General features: G+C 48.7%; 1 protein-coding gene across 6 annotated transcripts in view; it reads left to right on the forward strand.

Moving 5' to 3' along the window:
- Positions 1,553-15,425, forward strand: part of JARID2 (jumonji and AT-rich interaction domain containing 2) — a 243,473-nt gene continuing 229,600 nt past the window's right edge. For 2 of the 6 annotated variants that reach the window (XM_021100204.1, XM_021100207.1), the window contains exon 1: positions 2,760-3,652. In XM_021100204.1, the coding sequence (XP_020955863.1) occupies positions 3,608-3,652 (45 nt within the window). In that variant the 5' untranslated portion in view covers positions 2,760-3,607. Of the gene's footprint in view, positions 1,688-2,525; positions 2,684-2,759; positions 3,653-5,678; positions 5,962-15,425 lie in introns of those variants that run through there. The other 4 variants (XM_021100205.1, XM_021100206.1, XM_021100211.1 and 1 more) reach the window with 4 other exon arrangements.

Consider the following 15,425-nt stretch of genomic DNA (forward strand, 5'->3'; position numbering starts at 1 on the left):
TCCTCTCTTGATTTTTTTTTTCCATGCTGGAAAGTTGTGGCTTATCTCAAGCTGCTGAACTCCTACTCATCCTTCAAAACTCCTCATTCCTGATCACCTCAGCTATGTATTCCCTTTAACACCTTTTCCATGGTGCAAATACAGCCCTGTTTACAGCTATCATGATTGATTCCAGAGTCTGCCTTTTCTACTCCGTGTTTCTTCACAAAGGACTTTGGCCTCTCTTGCTGTGTCCTCATGGATGAGGCCACTGCTGGCATATAAGTCCTGCGGAAGCCCTGTACCTAGAAATGTGTTCCCCCACCCTGAGACCTGAAGAGGTCAAGATAAGAGCTGGGAGGTGTTAAAATCATCAGCACAGAGAGTGAATCAGATTAATAGAAAATGAAAAAGAGGAGGAAAAAGACAGGAAAGGTAATACACGGTCTTGCCAAGATGGCAGGGAAAGGAAGCTCATCAGGAGACAGCTACTTCCACAACAGGAAAGGCTTTCAACTGCTAAAAGAGCCAATCTATTTCCCTTTTCAGGGAACACAACACTAATGTTATCCAAATCTTTTGGGAAGGAGCAATTCCTTCCTTTCCCTTTCAAGCTGAAACTGGGATGGTTTTTCAAATGTGGTGACCTGGAGTTGGTAGCCCAGCAGGGGAGTTGACAGGCCCAGGACCGGAGCAGTCCAGCCTTAGGGAGTGGCTGAGGGAACCTAGAAGAAACCCACCTTTGTTCTTTAATATTTTGCCTGGGGAAGGACAGATCCGACATTAAACCTCCTGAAAGCTGGTTAAAACCCTAAGAGTGTGGAGAAGTGGAGACTGCCAATATATGGGTCATAATGATCAGAAAGTCTTTTGAAACCACCTCCTTGTAACCTAACCATAAAGTCACTTGGGTGGCCAATAAGGAAAAGTGGAGTCTGTTCTATTGGTCCCCTCCTCAGCAAACAGCATCGGCCAAGTTTTGCCAAAGGAAGGCACAGAAGGTCATTTATTTTTCTGAATGTGAAATGAACCTATGACAAATTGTTTCAATTTAGAAAGCAGATTTTTTAAAAGGTAAAGTAATAATGAAACAATTTTAAAGCAGCATTTTATTTCATTTACCGAAAACTTTCAGTAAAATGGTTCTTAGCTGGGTTAACGTAATTATTATATAATCCACCCCACAATGCTTATTGATCGCTAATTTGCAGATGAGGAAACTGACCAGCTCAGAGAGGCCATCTAGCTTTCGGGAAGGGGCAGGGGTGATCTGAAACCCGGTCTCTCACCTCCAGTTTCTGAGACCTTCTTAGACACTGGGTTCTCTTTTCGAACATTGCTGTAGACAAAACCTCACAACTGTGATACTTTAGAGGTAAGGCGAATCCAAGGAATGAGAACTGAATGTTACGGGGAATGAATGTGAGGGCGCAGTCATCCCACTTTTCATTTCTTTAAAGGACTGCCTGGGAGAGGCTCATTTTAAACACTACTTCTGGAAAACCACGGTGAAAACGAGGAAATTGACAACGCAGAATGGCTAAGAGCGACTTGGCAAAGTTGTTCAGAAAGCAAAGGCCATAAGAGAGACACGAGGGCCTCCGGCTTCGTTTCCAGCAACGATGAGGTCGGCACCACAAGCCAGAGGCAGGTAGAAGGCAGGCTCTCGCCCGGCTGCCGCGGTTGATACTCCCGATGCTTCCTCGCGGTGAGCACGTCTGTGGGGCTCGGGGTCCGTACGCCACCGGTCTCCCCCTCGTTTTCCTCTCGCTCACAGGCGCAAAAGACGCCGGGACCAGCCGGGACCCAGCGCGATCTCCTCAAAGTCGGGGGGTCTTTCGTAGGAGCCGGCGACGAGGGGCTTCCCTTTTGGCCCCCCTGCCCGCACCCCCGACGTCGACCTCGCGCGCCGGGAGGTGGCCTTTCCGAGCGTGGGGGCGCGTGCGGCCGCGGGGCGCGTGCAGAGGTGACCTCAGGGTCCCCCGAGCCCGACCGCGGCACGCTCCGTGCGAAAACGCGAGGCGGTGTCCTGAGGTGACACCGGCTGCGCCGCCGAGGCAGCAGGCGCCGCCGATCAACTAGTTCGCACCGAGGATTCCTCTTGGTGCGTGGCCCAGTTTTCCTTAGGACGGGCTCCAACCCCTCGCTGCCACCGCCCCCCGCGCCGCCCCGCTCCGAGGCCTTCCCCGGAGACGCCGCGCGTCCCTCCCCCGCCGCTCGGCGCGGGCCGGCGCGCGCGCGCGCGCGCGATTCCTCGATTCCACAGGCGGTTCGCGCCGTGGGTGGGGGCGGGGCGTGCGGGGAGGGGGGCGGCCGCCGCGGGGGGAGGGGGGCCGTGGCCGGGAACCTGGGGGCGGGGGCGGGCCGGCGTGGGGAGTTCCTCGCTCGCGGACCACACGCTCCGCGGGCCAATCCCGAGCCAGCCTCTCGCAGTGTCACACGCGGGACACGTCCAAGCGTTTGTTGGCAGAGCCTGCGATGGGGAGGGGGAGGGGGCGGGGAGGAGGGAGGGGGGTTTGAGTGACAGGCTTGCGGGGCAGGCTGGGAATTGTAGTTCTCAGCTCCCGTGGCCATAGCCATTTTGTAGTCGGGAGACTACAACTTCCAGAAGATCGAGGGGACCATTCTAAGGTGCCCCGGGAATAGGCGGCTCTCCCCGGGGCCGGGCGTTCTGGGGCACTGGCACCCAGCAGCCCGGCTGCAGGTAGACAAGAGGGCAATGGCGGGGGTTAGCGTGCGGCGGCTGTGGGGTGAGCGGCAAGCTGGGGAAAGGGGGTGAGGTGGAGCGACCGAGCGTGCCATGCATTGAGCTAGGGAGCCTCTCTCAATTCCACTCCTAGGCTTGGCGTGGGAGCGATTCTTGAGGGGTAGCCTGGGCAAGGTTCGTCGAGGCCTCTTGGATGTCTGGTCGACCCAGCTGCAGGGGTCCTCGGAGCCCGGCCAGGGGCGGTCGGTGCCGGGGTAGGCGGGCGCCTGGTGGCCCAGCTGTGGGAGTTTTCGGCTGGCCTCCGGCAGGGAATTACCCGAGGAGCCCTAACTTGTATAAAAGCAGAGTCCATTTAAAGTTGGGCTGGATAGCTTCTCTCTCATTGGTTAGGGGGCTTGGAAAAAAGAGACTCGGCGAGCCCTCGCTGTGGTGCTGCCGCCGCCGCCGCCGCTGGAGTTGACTCTTCTGCTCGCACTGCTGCTGCAGCACAAACGTGACTTCCAACATTTTTTATTTATCTTTCCCTTTTCTTTTCCAAGATGTAACTACGGATCAGACACTAAGGACCTTCACGTTTCGCTGATGTAGTTTTTGGAGGAAAAAGGGGGGGGAGTGAAGGGCGTCGGTTTTTTTTGTGTGTGTGTTTCGGGGGAAATTTTCCATTATGAGTGTTTTACTAAAGTGATTTTTTTTTTTTTGTTTGCTTCGTTCGTCTTTTGGCTTTTTTTTTTCCTTTCCAATTTCGGATTTATTTCAAGGCGAATCGGGCTTTGGGGGAAGAGGAAGAAAAGTCGGATTACAAGATCAACCACCACCACCACCAACAATAAAAACCACCAGGATATTTTTTTTGCAAATTTCTGACGGCTTTAAATTCATGAAGCAATTGTCCCCTTTTGCAATCAGCATTTGGATCTCAGAATGAGCAAGGAAAGACCCAAGAGGAATATCATTCAGAAGAAATACGTAAGTGCTCCTAACAACACATCCTTTGACTTGTAGTTTTAAGCAATGGCTGTGAATGTCAAGTTTATAGATAATTCTGCAGCTGAAGGGTTTTAAACACAGCGTCCGATAAGGCTGTTTCTTTCTTTTCTGAAAGAAGGCTTTTCAGGCAAAGTCGTGTCTGCCTAGTTTGGATGAAAAAAAAAAAAAAAACAACCCAGATTGGTGTAGCGATACCTCGAGTGAATAAATTGACCTCGAATGACACAACCATAATCTAGTTTTAGATGAAAGGCAAGGGATTTTGGTGGAGCTTGGACGGGGGGGGATTTGGGCTGCGGTAATGTAACTAAACTGCATTCTCGGGCGGATTTGGCCCCATATTGTACTTTGCATGCAAATGAGCCTGTGTTACTATTATTAATGTTATTTGGGAAATCGTGTAACGCGTGTGTGTTGGAAGCTTTTTAAGTTGCAATCGAGGGTCCGATTATGGCGATCTTGTTCCTGTACTGGCAACATCAAATTTAATGTATGTGGTCATTTTGGCTTATTTGGTTCGCAGTGTAAACCAGTTGGGGAATCGTGTTACGGCGAATGCATTTGTTGAGATTGACTTTAATAATGGGACTGGTTTTGTTTAAAAATTCATGGTTTTCAGTTTTAGGGGAAGAAGGCTTAGAATATAGCTAATGTTTTTAAGTAGGTATGTGAATGCATATGTAAGTGACTACAAATAATTTATTCCAATTAACTGGGCTTCTGAAATTGGGTGATTACTCAGATTTAAATGGTTTGGAATAGTTAAATTTGTTTTGTGCATAGTATAGCTACGTTTTGATTGGCATAGGGAGTGTTTTTGTTTTGTGTGTGGTGGCTTTTTTTTAAGTTTGGGGGGGAGGGAGGGGATAGGAGGACCGAGCATTAACCAAATATGCACTCGAGTGATCGGTGATTAGCTACATGCTTTAAATCAAAGAGCCCATTAAAAAAAAAAAAGACAAAATGAACATATATTAGGAATAATACAACGTTATAAGAAAGTTTATTTAACTCGAGTCTACAAATTGGTGTTAATATTTTCCCTTTTTTGAGCAGTGTGATGTGTGTAATGGGAGATGACCTTCGGGGCACTGGTTTTTTTTTAAAAAATAGATTTAATGGAGAAGCTGAATGCCTCTTCTAGAGGGCTGATACTAATCTCGACACGTAAACTTCAGCTATGAAAGAAATGCAAGGTTAAATAATCAAGCCCAACTTAAAAAGAATCTAAGAATTAAAATACATCCGCATTGCAGAGGGCTGGGGAGAATGCAAAAGGACTAGTTTAAACTCGGGCTGCAGAAACTGCATGGAGACAACCTTGCCTGGGAGCGTGGAAGCCTTCCCCGGGCACGTCCGATCCGGTGCAGCCACAAAGCAAACGGGGTAGAACTTGGACCAGAGCCACCCCCCCACCATCCCAGTCCTCGCTAAGTTGGAGAGCGGCATGGGGTGGGATTTTTTTGTTGCCGGTGGTCAGCGGATTGTGTCGAGCCCGGGCGTCCGGACGCTCGCCGCGGCTAGCGGCGGCCGCGGGAGGCAGAGTACGAGTTAACGCTCGGGGAGCGGAGCCCCGTGTTCCCGACGTGCTCCAGCCGGCTGCGGGGGGGAGGGCGAGCGGGGGTCGCGGCGGGCTGGGCCTGGGCCGGGCGCCCGCGCGCGGCCTGTAGGGGGCGGGCTTCGGGCTGGGCTCGGGGCTGGGGGCGGGTGGTGCTGGGCCCGCAGGCCCGCAGGCGGGTGGGTGGGGCGTGGGGGCGGTGCGGCCGGTCGGTCCGGGGAGGGGGCGGCGCGGCGCGCGGGGCGGGGGCGTGGCGGGGAGGGGGCGTGCGGCTCGCGGCCGCGGCGGGCGCCCCCCAGCGCGCGCGCGGCCGAGCATGGCGGCGGCAGTCGGGCCGGCTCCCCGCGGCCCTGCCCGCCGGCTCCAGTGAGGGCCTGTGAGCAACAGGTTAAGCCGGCGAGACGTCAGCTCGCCCCCTCCCCGCCCGCCGGTCCCTCCCCCGCCTCGCGCCGGCGTCCCCTGCCTCCCTCCGCCCCCCGCGGCTCCGGGTTCCCGGACGCTCCGGCCGCGTTCTGTTGTCATTGTGACGTCACAAAGGGACGGGCCCGGGTGGAACCTTCTCCTCCTCCTCCATGACGTCAAAAGTCGGGCGGGAGGTTCCAGTGCGGCGGGGCTGCGGGGGAGGAGGGAGCGGCACGGAGGCGGGGGCTGCGGCTCGGGAGGAGGAAGAGGAGGTGGAGGATGCGACGGGCCTCATCCTTCCGCCCCGAAACGCCGCGCTTCCCTCCAGGTGAGAGCTGGGAGCCTCTGGTCTCCTAGCGGGTGCCCCCTCCCGCGACTCTGCTCTGATTCCATTTACGGGGTGCGGAGCGGGGTGGAGACGCCTCTTGTGTGCGGAAACGCTTTCGCTTGCTCTGTTTCCAGGTCGGCTGATGTTGTGGCCTTACTCCGGTGGTGGTCGCTTTCTCTCGTCAACCCTTTGAGAATCCGGGAAACTTCATTCCGGGAAGCATGGCTCTGTAGGAGGCCCGTGTTGTGGATTTGGCCACGTTGTCACTTTAAGTCCCGTTTGGGGTGTCTCCGCAGGATGTGGCGGGATGCTTTTCTGGGTGATGCTGCACAGCATCAACTGTTGCTCTTTCTGGACACCTTGAAACACCAGAGTGGCACTTTGCTGTGCCACCTCTCAACCTATTGGGTGTTTTGGGGGCCAGACGAGGGAAGACTCCTTGATACGTGTGCTTGGAAGAGCACTGGACTGTAAGTCTGAGGTGTTCTGGGTTTGGTTCTCGTAAATGAGAGAACAGGCGGTTGGAAATCTGAGGCTATTTACTTTTCTGTAAAATGGAAAAAGTATTATGTGCCTTTGCGTCTTCATCTGAGATCACGTGTTTGAGTTGTGTGTAAAGATGTAAAACAGTATGCTCTTTCTGTGTAAGGTGGAATTATTACTCGAGCTGGTGGAAGGCAGCACATTTCCTACAATTGGTCTCAAAAGCCTTGGATGCCTGCCGAGTTGCTGTTTAGTTTATTGCTTTAGCAAAGCGGAGTTTGGAGGTGGGATTGTAGATGGCAGGCTTTGGGAGAAATGATTGTTATATTTCATATTAAATGACGTCCTTGAGAAACTCATAAATTGCAGTGTAATCCTGTCTTAATTGCTGGGCATGACTCCCACTACAATACCTTAAGTAACTGAAAACATTTGCCTTTCAAAGTCCCAATCCGCTTGGACAATAAAAACAGTTGCATGTTTTGCTCTAGGGGTATTTCATGCCATTTCTGTCACTCCACTGGTTGGTTATTCCTAGGGAGAATAACAGATATGATACCCAGGCTTCAAAACCATTTGATCTCTGATGCCTTATATCAGGTATGAGTTTGAAATAAAAAGCTCTGCCACATGAAGGTATGATTCATGCAGTTAGCACGAAAACAAATTACCAGTTTTGATTTCTAGGACAGCTCAAGCAGAATTTGTATCACTAGGCTGTAAATTTTCAGTATCAGTTTTCTGTTTTAAAAGTTCAATATAATTGAAAACGGGAAAAGTTTGTGTTATAAGATTCAAAAGCAGGATTTACTATAATTACATAAAATTGTAAGGAAAGAAAATGAGAACTATGCCAAAATGAAGTGGTAGGACTTATGCCCCTTCCACCCCTATTTTACACCCAGTTGTATTATTTTACAGTTCTGGGGACGAAAAATACTTGTACACCTTATTTAATTGCTACTTTTTTCCCCCTTTTCTTTTCTAAGGTGTTCACAGAGCTTCCTTTTTGCCTGTCTCTTGTGGGGAAAAAGTCTAGGACAGAGACCATTTAGCAACTATCATTGTCTGTAGAGATTATGGAAATAACACTGTCAAGTTGAGAGCCCAAAGTGTGTCATTGAAATTTAAAAAGAAAAGTAATTATGTTGAAAAATAATACAATTTGAGTTACTATTACCTGGGTAATTTTTACTTTACTGTTGGCAAATATCTGACTTTTGTGTCTCCTATAGCCATTGGTCCAAAGAGCTAGGCAGAATTATTTGGCGCTTAGATGGTGTAATGACTGTTTCCTCTGTCACAGTAGGTCAGACCAATTCCTGTAGCTGCGCTGAGGGCTCTTGACTCACTTCCAAGTGCCTTGAAAAGAACTCCAGTGTTAATATATATCCTGATCCAAATGTTATTTAAACTTTTCTCCTTCAGAAAGAGAAAATCTTTTGGGAGTATGTAACTGATGTTTCTTAGATTCAGAATAGAACCCTTTTCTTCCTTTCAGAGGTGACATGGGACAGTCATATTAAGCCTAGTACAAAACACTTGGTAGGGGCTAAGCTGGACTTAAAAAAAAAATTTAATGGTAGTTTTATCAGTATATTAATATCAGTATATTAAAAAAACATTTTAATATGCAAGCAACACTTAAGTAGTTAAGATAATTTACATTCTTTTTTTCATCTTATGTCTTTGAAATCTGGTGTATTTTTTTTTTTTACCCTGACAGGGCAACTCAGTTTGGACAAGTCCTCTCAAAAGTTTAAGACCTGCTTATGGCTAGCAACTCTGCTATTGGACAGAGCAGATCTATGTAAGCAGAGGTTTATCTAATATGGTATGGTGTCTGCATTGGTGAAAAACCTCAAGTTCTGTAAAATCACACACTAAATTACAGGGCTGGTGGAAAAGTAAGGATGAATTACGTCACTCAAAATCTCTGTAGGAGTTCCTGTCGTGGCGCAGTGGTTAATGAATCCGACTAGGAACCATGAGGTTGCAGGTTCGATCCCTGGCTTTGCTCAGTGGGTTAAGGATCCGGCGTTGCCGTGAGCTGTGGTGTGGGTCGCAGACGTGGCTCGGATTCTGTGTTGCTGTGGCTCTGGCGAGGGCAGTGGCTACAGCTCCGATTGGACCCCTAGCCTGGGAACCTCCATATGCCGCGGGAGCGGCCCAAGAAATGGCAAAAAGACAAAACAAAAACCCTCTGTAACTTTGGTACAGTGAACAGTAATGAGTCAGTAACTTGGATCTGGAAAAATGACATGAAATGCTCAGGCAGGCAGCTCAGACTCCAGACTAAATCATGAAGGTTGGTGGTTATACTGGCAATATTTTATATAGAGTAGAGCTGATATTGCCAGGGTTGTGTGGACAGAACTATGCTGTTAACTGTAGGCATTGTTTTTTTGGTTTTATGGAGGTTTCTGGGTAGATGAATTTGGACCTTTTTTTGTACATCAACAGTTTTCTTTGAAACTCGTGAATGGGAGTTCCTGTTGTGGCTCAGTGGTTAATAACCATGATTATTAGTATCCATGAGGACTCGGGTTCAATTCCTGGCCTTGCTCAGTGGGTTAAGGATCCGGTGCTATGGTGAGCTGTGGTGTTAGGTCGCAGACGCTGCCCGGATCTTGGTTGCTATGGCTGTGGAGTAGGCCCAGTGGCTGTAGCTCCAATTTGACCCTAGCCTGGGAACCTACATATGCCATGAATGCGGCCCTAAAAAGCAAAAATAAAGAGGAGTTTTGCAGTCTAAGGAATGTAGTTTTTGGAATCCTGATTGCGTTGTTCTGATCCTCCTAATGTTGCTGGTGTACATTTGAGTCTCCTCCAGCATTTTGGTGACAAGAGCTCCCCGAATCACCTCGCAGCTCCCCAGCCCTGTTCCACTGGCTGAAGAACATCCCAGCAGTGATGGCCCATTGCGAAGGTCCAGGCCAGTGGGCAGGCTTGGGAGTGTGTGCCTCTGTCCCCTTTGGATCCCACCCATATGGAAGGCTTGCCAAGTGCCAGTTGTTTGTTCCCAAATCTGGTTATTCCAGTTAAACTTATTATTGCCATTTCGGTTAAATATTATATAAACCTTTGAAGGAGTTGTGAAGAGAGTTGGTTTCTATGAAAACTTGAAGCCGAATATTCGGGAACCCTTGATAAAAGTGAATGTACTAACAGAAAAAAAATGAGGCTGTTAAATTCGATGTGGGCCTGCCATTTAAAAGACTTGGGGAAAATTTGTAAGGATTCTGCACACACATTGCTTTACAAGTAGTTCCCTTTTAAGAAGAACCAAGCTTTATTTGTGGCCAAACTCCTTCCCAACAAACAAACCATAAAGCATAACATGGAGCACTAAGAATTCTCAAAATACCTGTAGCTGAAAGTACCTTTGTGCGTTCATTACATGTATGTGTATATGTCTGCCTTTACAGTGGTTTTTTTTTTTTTTTTTTTTTTTTTCTTTAAGTTTTTTGCCTAACAAACTTTCCATTAGCTAACCAACTTCTGGTCTCTATCACCTCTGATAAGAGTGCTTCCATTGTATTTAGCCTTAATCCCCGAATATTAAACCAGACGTCCTCATCTAGTTCATGCCTGGTAGCATAGATAGAGTGTGGGTCAGTTTATTCATTTATTTGTCTTTTCAGGGCCGCACCTGCCGTATACAGATGTTCCCAGGCTAGGGGTTGGATTGGAGCTGTAGCCCATGGCCTGTGCCACAGCCACAGCAGCACCAGATCCAAGCCGCATCTGCAGCCTATACCACAGCTCATGGCAATCTCGGATTCTTAACCCACTGAGCAAGGCCAGGGATCGAACCTGCCCCCTCACAGATGCTAGTCAGATTCGTTTCCGCTGAGCCAGGACAGGAACTCCCAAATGTGGGTCAATTTAGAGTGGCCCTACTGAGGTAATTTATGTTGCTTTTAGATTTTTTAAAAACAGTTACGTCATTCTCAGGATGGTGGGGCAGAAAAATGAGTGATTTTTTTTTTTTTTTAAAGCACCTCATTTATATGGAGTTCAGAAGCTTATATTTTGTAATCTAGCAACTTAATTACTTTGTCTTACTTAGGAGGTAGAAGGTCTGTTCCATTTCACATGCTTAAAGCCTACCTGTTTTTTTTCTTATTTTTTCTGTTTAGGGAAAACCACAGCTCACTGAGTGGGGCCCAGGAATCAAACCTGAGTCTTCTTGGTTACTAGTTGGGTTTGTTGTCGCTGAGCCACAATGGGAATTCCCAGCCTACCTGTTAATGGAAACGAGACACACTGCACCTGTTTCTTTCCTTTGAGTCAGTTATGTTTGTTTCCATCTCCCAGGTAATAGTCTTCATCCCTCTGACCGTCCTCCTCTCTGCAAGCCTCTGTTCCTTCCCCAGGCCCTGGGCTTTGTTTTTCTGGTCTTTTTTGTCCATAAGGTCTTTAACACACTGTCTCATCATTGCAGGCCCCTTTCAGGAGATGGGAGCTCGGAGGACTTCAGTTTTCTAAAGCTGTGCTGTGTAGTATTGCTGTTTGTCTACTTTTTGTCTTTTTGTCTTTTTTGTCTTTTGTTGTTGTTGTTGCTATTTCTTGGGCCGCTCCCGCGGCATATGGAGATTCCCAGGCTAGGGGTTGAATCGGAGCTGTAGCCACCGGCCTACGCCAGAGCCACAGCAACGCGGGATCCGAGCCGCGTCTGCAGTCTACACCACAGCTCACAGCAATGCCGGATCGTTAACCCACTGAGCAAGGGCAGGGACCGAACCCGCAACCTCTTGGTTCCTAGTCGGATTCATTAACCACTGCGCCACGACGGGAACTCCATGTCTACTTTTTGGTAGACAATTTGAGATATTTCTTAGCCTTTTAGTGTTTAATCTTTCTAGGGACTTCACACAACCTTATAGCCTTCCGGTAGTCTCACACTTTTTAATTAGGGCTTTTCATTCATTTCTGATTTAGAATAAAATTGTTGAAAGTAGAGCTGAACCTTGCAGCGGGCAGCACTGCTGGCTGGATTCCCTTTTTCTCTGGGTTGAATGGTGCTGCCTGCTCCCAGGACTTCCTGTCCCATCACCTCTTGCAGGTGGCTTTTGTCTCTCTTGTTCTCTTAGTCAGGATGTGTGGGATGAGAAAGAAAGGGCCCACATTTTACTGAGGTCTCGGCTTGCTTTCTACTTTACCCTAGTCTGTCTTGCCACAGATTTTACTGCTCTTGTGAGGAGGCTGCTCCTGTCCTGTGGGGCCCTCTCTTTGCCAGTTGAAGAAATGTGCCAGGAGAGCTTGGCTGTAGGAAACACCCTAGCTCCCTGAGAAGACCCAGTGAGTTCTGAAATCACCACCCACAGTTGTTTTCCTGGTGTGTTCACGTGAGAAAAAGAGGCGGTTGAGTCTATTTTACAGAAGGGAAAACTGAGGCCCGCAGACCCTGGCCAGACTGTGCAAGGCTATATCCTCCCCACTTTTTAGTCCAGATGAACTAGAGGTGAACATAGTAATCAGAGTAGCCCCGAAAAGAGGAAAAAAGATTGTAATGAGGGCTCTTGGCTGCCTTTGGGGGGGTTTCTTTGCTTGAGAAAGTTGGGGGGAAGTTAAGGCAGTTTGTCAGCCTCCAGGAACAGGAGTGGATCCGGGCATGTTTGTTGTTTTTTTAAACACCAGTTGGTGGAGCTGCCCCCTTATCCCAGCTGACTGTCTCCCCGAGTCCTATTTGGAAAAGCCGTGAGACCCCAGTCGCCCTTGGGACTGGCTGCTTTGTGCTCTGTATTTTCTAAGTGCCCTTACTCCGTACTCTCCGGGCACCTGAGGGCCGGCCTGGGCGGCATCTGCTCTCCAGGCTTCCGAGAAGCTGTCTGATCTCTTAGGGGCTGTGACACATCACCTTCAATGCTTCTTCTGCCACTTACATTGCAGCCCCAGACTGCTGCTGCTTAGGGGACCATGGGTGCTGGGGGGAATGATTTCCCCCCAGATCCTCACCAGGGTCCAGGCCACACCAGGCAGTAACCTGAGGCTCCCCGGATATGGTAATGAGGCAGCACCAGCAAAGGAAACATCCTATGTAATTACCCACGTTCGCATACATGTGCGACGGCCTTAGAAAGGGGAACCCTACTGGCACCAGTTCTTGAGAGCTGTTTTTGAGGGCTGGTGTGGCCTAGAAGGCCTAAATTGGATTTTAAGGTCTAATTTTGTAAGTCTGTCAAGCTCCACCACCCATGAAGAGGAAGCAGGGAGCATTGAAATACGAGCAGCAGTGTTTACTTACCGTGAATCCTAGAAGGTTCACAAAGGTCACAGCCACGCTCCCAATACAGCTCTTCTCTCACGACTTTTCTCCATTACAACCAGGAATTCTTTTCCAGCAGTATTTTGGGTGGAGGTGGGGTGGGGAGGGGTGAGAGGGGTGGGTTGTGTGTGTCTGTTTTCCGTCAGGAGACCCTCCGGTTTGCTGTGACAACAGCCCAGGTGTCTAGTGACTGAATCACCCAGGAGGACATGGGTGATGTGTTGGCGCCCTGTTTCATTGCTCTCTTTTTAAATCTGGGTGGTTCTTTCTCCATTATTTCCCAACCCCGATTTGGGTTAGGGCTTGATTTACAATGGTTGTGTGTGTTATCTCTTGGTTCTCATTTCTGCCAGCTGTTAAAAGTGTTTGGTGCCTGTTGGGGCAGAAACAGGTGCCAGGAGGAAATGAGAAGAGATTAGGGCCGAGCATGTGTTTCTTGCATTGATTCCTTCTTGGGGTTTGCAGAATGAATGCTTATTCTGTTAGGCAGCAGTTGGAGGGTGACCTTATTAAAACTTGAGTGTTTTGTGCTTTGTGTAGATGCCTTATTGCGAGTGTGTGGGCTTCTGGAATGAAATGCCTCAGATTGGGACAGGCTGGTTTTGAATATGTAGGGCACCCACTGTGGTCGTAGTGGACAACACGGGGACTGTGAGCTGAGCTAAAGGTAATACTGGCTGTGTGACCCTTGCTGAGCAAGGGCAAGCCACATAACCTTGCTGAGCGGCTTCCTCACCTGGAGCACTTATTCCATGCACCTCACAGGCCTGTTGTTGGGAGGGTCAGTGAGATTTTTGATGTGAAAGCACTTTGTAAACTGCATACTATGCACAAATGCTCTAGAAGGTATGATTATGCAGTTGGAAATCGCCAACCTGGAGACATCAGGCCTGCCAGCAGCCTTCCTTGCTGACTTAGAAATAAATGAATGAGATGAATTTTATACTTTGTCTCTTAGTAAATCAAATGAATACAGCAACAGTTGTGCTAAAATCCATTTTGGGATATAGAAGAAAGCTTTAAAGATTAGAAGGTGATTGGAGTTCCCTGGTGGCTCAGTAGTTTATGGATCTGGTGTTACCACTGCTATGGCTCAGGTTGCTGCTGTGGCATGGGTTTGATCCCTGGCCCTGGGAACTTTGGTGTGCCAAGGGCAAGGTCGGTCGAAATAATTAGAAGGTGATTATTTTCAATATCTTGTAATAATAATGAAAAAGAACCTAAAATGTGTATAACTGAATCACTTTGCTGTACTCCTGAAACTAATACAGTACTGTGAATTAACTACACTTCAGTTAAAAAAAAAATTAAAGGCGATGTAATCTCTCCCCACCTCCACTCTCCCTTGGTGACTGAATCTCTTCTGAATTATCCAACACTTGGTTGCTGAACATGTTGGGTGTCAATTAGAAAGACTGACAGATTGCGATTTAAGATTAGAGTGGCCCTGAATCTGTGCACAGAGATGTTTCACCAAAGATGGTTAACTTGGATCTTGGAGCCGTAATCCTTGAACTTGAAAATCTGATCATGGTCCAGGATGAGGTCTAAACTAATTTGTCCTCAGGACAGCACAAGAAGCCCTTGCTCTGCTTTGAGCTTCTGGCCACCCGTTCTGTTACAGCCCAGCTCAGCTTCCTGGCCTTTCTTTGCACATCCTGATTCCTCAAGGGATGGTCTGACTGGGGAGCCCCCCTGACCTCTCTGAGGCCTGACCGGACAGCCTGCCACCCCTTTGCCCAGTCAGACATAGCCAAGCCCCTGAATCCGCACACTTAGCTCTCGGGGCTGGAATTAGTGTTTACATGTCTCTCACCCTATTAACCCCACATGAGTAGGGGCTGAATTTTATGTCAGCACACAGTGGAGGAAATACTAGTTGAGCTGAAGCTTTTTGAGTATTTCAGATACTACCCTGTGGTGGGAGGGAGTTGGTAAGGATCCACTGGGGAGAGGTGAACTTCACCAGTCAGAACTTCATAGCTGAGCAAACCTGAGGTGTCTAGTAGCAAAGGTTGCCCATATGTGATCACTGGCACAGCCAGGGTGTGACATGCGGCCAGTACAGCCGAAGGCCGTCTGGGCTTCTGCCTCTGGACGCTCGCTCTTGAAGCGATGCTTCCTCTTTCTCAGGGGATTCTCAGTTAGCCACTGTAACTGCAGTAATTGATTCATTTTCATGGAAAAATGAAATCCACATGTAATCCCCATACCTAATTAGGTCAATAGTTTTTGTCCCCCTTTGAAAATGACTTTTTTGACTTAAAGAAATCATTCAAATTGCACAACTACACGAAGATTAAAAACTAATGTAGGGGGAGTTCCCGTCGTGGCGCAGTGGTTAACGAATCCGACTAGGAACCATGAGGTTGCGGGTTCGGTCCCTGCCCTTGCTCAGTGGGTTGAGGATCCGGCGTTGCCGTGAGCTGTGGTGTAGGTTGCAGACGCGGCTCGGATCCCGCGTTGCTGTGGCTCTGGCGTAGGCCGGTGGCTACAGCTCCGATTGGACCCCTAGCCTGGGAACCTCCATATGCCGCGGGAGCAGCCCAAAGAAATAGCAAAAAGACAAAAACAAACAAAAAACAAACAAACAAAAAAACTAATGTAGTTACCTGTGATCAGGACACTCTTGGGCTTGTAGATAAGGTCATTTTACTCACATGCCTCAGTGATGTTCTGCTCCACACTCTTTGCAGTTATATCTCAATTA

The sequence above is a fragment of the Sus scrofa genome, chromosome 7 (assembly GCF_000003025.6).
Source record: "Sus scrofa isolate TJ Tabasco breed Duroc chromosome 7, Sscrofa11.1, whole genome shotgun sequence".
Classification (NCBI taxonomy): domain Eukaryota; kingdom Metazoa; phylum Chordata; class Mammalia; order Artiodactyla; family Suidae; genus Sus; species Sus scrofa.